This window comes from Lathyrus oleraceus, chromosome 1 (genome assembly GCF_024323335.1).
Source record: "Lathyrus oleraceus cultivar Zhongwan6 chromosome 1, CAAS_Psat_ZW6_1.0, whole genome shotgun sequence".
In the NCBI taxonomy this organism is placed as follows: Eukaryota; Viridiplantae; Streptophyta; class Magnoliopsida; order Fabales; family Fabaceae; genus Lathyrus; species Lathyrus oleraceus.
In genome coordinates, this window is record NC_066579.1 from 61,938,109 (window position 1) to 61,944,433 (window position 6,325).

At 37.4% G+C, this 6,325-nt stretch overlaps 1 protein-coding gene across 1 annotated transcript; it reads left to right on the top strand.

Moving 5' to 3' along the window:
* Positions 1-2,500: 2,500 nt before the first annotated feature.
* Positions 2,501-4,020, top strand: LOC127091468 (uncharacterized). The gene is made up of 4 exons (XM_051030113.1): positions 2,501-2,608; positions 2,756-3,196; positions 3,271-3,677; positions 3,843-4,020. Exons 1-4 carry the CDS (start codon positions 2,501-2,503, stop codon positions 4,018-4,020), a joined length of 1,134 nt encoding a protein of 377 aa, XP_050886070.1.
* The last annotated feature ends 2,305 nt before the right edge of the window (positions 4,021-6,325 follow it).

Consider the following 6,325-nt stretch of genomic DNA (forward strand, 5'->3'; position numbering starts at 1 on the left):
CTAAAAATGCTTGTAAAAGGTGAAGTTAAAATAGATGAACAAAAGGCAAGATAAAACCGTAAATGACAAAGCAAGTAAAAAAGACTTGGTAATTTAAATTGCTTGAAGGTAAATATGGAAACAAGTATACAGTTTGTAGGAATGAACTCTTTTCTCTAGGCACTTGACACTTTGAGTGTTTTCCCTTTACAATGTTATAAATGCCTCCCCTTGAACTAGAAATCAAATCTACTTAAATAGTAATAAAAAATAACTGCTACATGGTCATCGACCATCTGCAATGTGCCACGCGTCTGAACCTGCAACCCCGCGTCTTTTGCAACTTCCCCCGCGTTTTTCTCAACTGGTTGTATCGTTTTTGCTTGTTTGACTTCGACTTCGACACACTCATCCCCCGTCGACCTCTTTTCGACCTGGCCTATGTCCTTCTTGACTGTCGAACTGCTTCGACCATGCTCACTTTGCTCGACGCTTCGCCTTATGATTCCATACCCCTTACTACGAGTTTCCCCTTCGACATAGTCGAAATTTGCTGGCTAACAGTCAGGGACAAAATTCAAGATAACCTCATACCCGACATGTCAATTGCTCAAGAAATGAGGTGACTGATATGTTCACCAAACCACTTCATCCGAGTCCTTTTACTAAGTTTGTTACCAAAATGAGAATGACAATTCTAGTTTGCCGGGAATGTTACAATTTAATTTCTTCTCCTTTACTAAGTTAGATAGGATAGATTTAAGTTAGTTAAATAAAGTTTAATTTGTTAGAGATATTTACTCTAATAAACTTTCTACCTTGATCCTATATATTTCTTTCAGCCCATCCGTAATAATTGAGATATTGAAAATTATTTCTCTAATTTTACTATTTTTCTATATGTATGTGTTTTTAATGCAAAATGTGCAATTTCGTTGTTGCTGCCATATGTTTAGCATGTTATGCAAATTTGCGTTTAAGGGAAATGAGATATAAATTATTGTGTAAGGTAAGACATTTAAATATCACACACACTACTGATAGATATTTTTGTATCGATTGAACTTTCATTTCCCAATATTCATCATTTTCTTCTTTTGAGGGTTATTGTTGTCATTGATATATTTAGCAAAGGTTTGTTTGTTAACTAGTTGAAAAAAAACATATAAGAACACCGCGTTGCGGACGAGAAACATTTTATAAGATAAAATTTTGTAGTTTTTTTTTGGATTCCGTAGATTACCATAACTAGAGGGATAGAATTTTTGTTAAACTCTAAACAAGTAAAGTTGTGTGGTGAGCTTTTTAAGCTTCAAAACTAAATCTATAGTTCCTTCCTATCTCATCTTTGGTGTTCTTCACTTGACTCAAACAGAATTAAAATATTTTACTGTTTACAAGTTTGAAAATTTATACAAGTTTAGATGAATTTGTGACTTTTATTTTCTCCTTATATACAGGAATTGTTGGAAGAGTTTAGATTCTGTTCTTCTTCTCATCAGGTAAGTTCAATGTTATGTGGTTATAATTTATATTTTTAAAATTCCTCCTGTTTAGAATTAAGAATCAGGAAGAAATCGGTGGCCTCTATATCCAAGCTAGTAAAGTTGCTTCAATTTAAAGTAGGATTAAATAATATAAACAACGTATACAAATTACAAATATAAAGAATTAATTCACTTTATCTTTATCTTCGAATATGAAGAATTAATTCACTTTGGGAAACTTTATAAGTTGATAGCACAAACACATGCTATGAAAAAGTTACTAACATATTCTTTTTTTGCTAAAGGAAATAAATGCTAAATGAAAAAGTTGATAGCACAACACAGTAAATGAGTTTTCAGTGTTTATCTTTTTCTAACTCAATTAAATGAGGGGCAACAACATAACAGAATTTTAGTTAAAAAAATAATGTGAAAATATAAATTGCTTCATGAAAACTAAAAATCAAAATTAAAAATTTATTTGTTTTAAAAAGAATCAAGATCTATGCAATAACATAAAAAGTAATCACATTTTAAAATTGAATATTTTAAAATTGAATAATTCATAAAATCAAGATCTATAGCAGCGCAGGCAAACAAAAGTACAAATTGACTTTTTATTTCACTAATTATAAATAAAAACTTTAATTTGACCCAAAATTTATAGATTAAATAACTTCAATCATAACTATCTCCGCTAGATAGTCTAATTTGATCTAGTTTTGTATAAAATTGTTAATTGAAATTAAATTTTGTTTTTATACTTCCAAAAACTAACAGAATTTATTTTTGTAGAGTCACTTTAGTTGTATCATTTTATTCTCAATGTATAAATACGCTTGTAATATTTCCAATTCAAAATTAATGCAAAAATTAGTACTCATCCAATATTACTCTATTCTCTCTAATTCTCTCTCAACTTCATCTTCCCCAATTTTCTTTTCTTCCACCATTGTCAAACCTTCAAGTTTGAGTTTTATGTTCTAACATTTGGCATCAAGAGTCTTGGTTATCGATCCTAATCCGCTGCAATAATGACAATCGTTTCCAATGATCGAATTCCCACCAATCTCCTGATTCTTGATTCGAAGAACTATGATAAATGGGCGAAACAAATGAGGGTTTTGTTTGGTTATCAAGAGGTGCTTGAGATCTTCGTCAATTGAGTTACACAATTAGGGGCAGAGGCTACCGACATTCAAAGAGCTACACACAAAGAAGAGAAGAAGAAGGATTACAAAGCCCTATTCTTGATTCATTCGTGTGTTGATAACGACAATTTCGAGAAGGTTGGCGATTGTGAATCGGCGAAGCAAGCATGGGAAATCTTGGAGAAAGCATATGTCGGTGCCTTCAAAGCGAAGGTTGTAAGGTTACAAACTTACAAGCGACAATTCAAGTTAACACAAATGGAAGACAAAGAAACGATCAACGACTACATTACGCGCATTACCCGGTTAGTTAATCAAATCAAATCTTGTGGGGAAATGATTCTTGAGCAGAATGTTGTATCGAAAGTATTGCGTTCGTTAACGCCGCGTTTCGACAACATAGTTGTGGCTATTGAAGAATCAAAGGATCTAACAACTTTGAGCAAAGATGAATCGCAAAGTTCGTTAGATGCACATGAACAAAGGATGGATGAGAGAGGCGCCGACAAAGCCAAAGCGGAAATTGTTTTGCAAGCGCGTTTCAATGAAAAGAATAAGAGGTCGAAAGGAAAATTTGCGGCGAGAGGTAAATCAAATTTTTAGAATTTTGGTTCAAACGATTCGCAAAATTCAAAGCATTCAACGAGTGAAAGGGTGAAAGTAGCTCCAAGGATAGTGGTCATAGCAATGGTTTCAAGAAGCGTGATGTGAGTAAGGTACAATGCTACAAGTGCAGAAAGTTTGGACACTTTGCAAATTCGTGTCGTGGTAAATTGAATGAGAATCACAATAATGAAGCCAAGGTTGCTAGGGAAGAGGTAGATGATGAGGACACAATTCTAGTAATGATCACGGAGGAGAGTTATGGCATTACGGATGTTCCGGGCAGCAGCTACAGTAGTGACAGTTTGCGGGACAGCAGCTGTACCGTTCCGGAAAATAGCGAGAAAATGCATTCGGATCGAAATGCATTGGTTACCGTTCGTGATGGAGTCCAAGGGAGAGATGAGTGGTACTTGGATTCCGGTTGTTCAACACATATGACGGGTCGAAAAGATTGGTTTGTGCAAATCAATTAAGCGGCGAAAAGTAAAGTCAAATTTGCCAACGACACCACTTTAAGCGCCGAAGGGGTAGGAGATGTTTTGATCGGAAAAAGGAATGGTGGACATTCAAGGATCAAAGATGTCTTGTATATACCGGGAATTAAGTGTAATCTTTTAAGCATTGGCCAATTACTTGAAAGAGGATACAAAATTCGGTTGGAGGACAAGATTTTACGCATTTTGGATTCAAATGGTGTGTTGATTCTAAAAGCGCCGATGACTGTCAATAGAACCTTTAAGGTTGAGTTAAAGGTTATGGAGCATCGTTGTCTAGCTACCGCGGCAAGTAGAGATTAGTGGTTATGGCATTACCGTCTTGGTCACCTCAATTTTACGGATCTAAGAAAGTTGCAACAAAGTGAAATGGTAACGGGGCTGCCACACATTAGTACTCCAACTGAATTGTGTGAGGAATGTGTGAAGGCTAAACAACACAAGAATGTGTTTAGCAAAGATGCGGGTCGAAGAACCAAAGGCTTACTTGAGGTGGTATGTTCCGACGTTTGCGGACCGATGCAAGTAGATACTTATGGTGGCAATCAATATTTTGTTACCTTCATTGACGATTTTAGTAGGAAGCTTTAGACATATCTTATCAAGAGAAAATATGAGGTATTTGGAGTTTTCAAGAATTTCAAATCCATGGTGGAGCGCCAAAGCGGTCGGAAGCTCAAAATTCTCAAAACGGATGGTGGAGGTGAGTATACCTCTAGTGAGTTTGGGAAGTATTGTGATCTTGAGGGAATTGTACGTGAGGGGGTGCCTCCGTATACGCCTCAACAAAACGGGGCTGCCGAGAGGAAAAATCATACAATAATGAACATGGTGCGTAGTATGCTTTGTGGGAAAATTTTGCCTAAGGAATTATGGGGTGAGGTCGTGTCTACAGCCACCTACTTGTTGAATAGGTGTCCCACTAAGAAGCTGGAGAAACTCACACCGGAAGAGGCTTGGAGTGACTTCAAACCGAATTTAAATCATTTGCGCGTTTTTGGATCGATTGCATATCGTCATGTACCAGACCAACTTCGAAGGAAATTGGATGATAAGGGTGAGAAGATGATATTTTTAGGATATCACTCTACTGAAGGGTACAAGTTGTTCGATGGAAAAAATCGGAAGATCGTCATAACCCGGGATGTGACTTTTGATGAAGTAAAAATGCAGAAAATGCTGCAGTAACCGATTACCCAAATAGCGGTAATCGATTACTCACAGAAAAACAGCAGCAGCAGTTTTTTGAAATTACTGATCCGGAGGCTTCCAACACCGTTGTACCAGCATCTACAGTAGCGCAAAATGATGTTGTTAATAATGGTAGACCAGTGAGGCAAAGAGCCTTGCCTCATAGACTCCGAGATTACGAAAGATTCCAAGATAACGAAGTGAATAACGATGGTGATTTTGTTCATTTCGCGCTTATGGCCGAATCCGAACCGGTAAATGAGGAAGAAGCCTTAAGTGATCCTAAGTGGAGATGTGCAATGAAAGAGGATCTGGAATCTATTGAGAAAAACGGTACTTGGGAGTTGGTCGATTTACCACTTGGAAAGAAACCGATAGGTGTGCGATGGGTCTATAAGGTTAAAGCAAATCCCAAAGGTGAAGTAATCAAGCACAAAGCTCGATTAGTGGCGAATGGGTTCTTGCAACGAGAAGGTATAGACTATGAGGAGGTATTCGCACCGGTGACTAGATTAGAGACTATTCGTTATGTTGTTGGTATTGCGCATAACAACAATTGGATGGTTTACCAAATGGATGTCAAATCTACGTTTTTGAATGGTCCTCTTGTTGAGGAAGTCTATGTGGGGAAGCCACCCGGTTTCGTGATAAAAGATCAAGAGATGAAGTATTACAAGCTACACAAGGCGTTGTATGGTTTGAAACAAGCTCCGAGAGCTTGGAACAAACGTATCGACGGCTTTCTTATTGACATTGGTTTCAAACGATGTGTATCCGAACATGGAGTTTATGTGAGATCGGATACGAATGATGGTGTGATTATACTTTGCTTGTATGTTGATGATCTCTTAATTACGGGCAGCCATAACAAGAGTGTTTCAAGGTTCAAAAGTGAGCTCATGAGAGAATTTGAGATGAAGGACCTTGGTGCAATGAATTACTTCCTTGGCATAGAGTTTCACAAGTCAAAAGTGGGGCTGCTTATGCACCAAAGGAAGTATGCTCTAGATATTTTGAAAAAGTGTGATATGGAGCATTGTAATGCTTCTATTACACCTTGTGAGGCTAGAGTGTAACTGTCCAAAAGTGATTAGGAGGATGATGTCAATCCAACGCTTTACCGGAGCTTGATTGGATCGTTACGGTATTTGTGTAATACGCGGCCGAATTTGGCCTTTAGTGTCGGTATTGCGAGTAGATTCATAGAGAGACCGAAGGTGTCTCACTTGGCGGCGGTCAAGAGGATCCTTAGATATGTGAAAGGAACTCTTGGTTGCGGAGTTCTCTTTCCCGCATCGAACACGGGGCGTAAGTGCAATTTACTTGGCTACACCGATTCTAATTGGTGCGGAGATAAAGATGACCGAAAATCGACGGCGGGGTACATCTTTATGTTTGGTAGTACACCAATCTCTTG

Coding starts and splice junctions, on each gene's coding strand:
- LOC127091468 (XM_051030113.1), top strand. CDS start 2,501: ATGACAATCGTTTCCAATGATCGAATTCCCACCAATCTCCTGATTCTT. Junction 2,609..2,755: donor TTTTGTTTGGTTATCAAGAG/GTGCTTGAGATC, acceptor AATTTCGAGAAG/GTTGGCGATTGTGAATCGGC. Junction 3,197..3,270: donor GGTCGAAAGGAAAATTTGCG/GCGAGAGGTAAA, acceptor AACGAGTGAAAG/GGTGAAAGTAGCTCCAAGGA.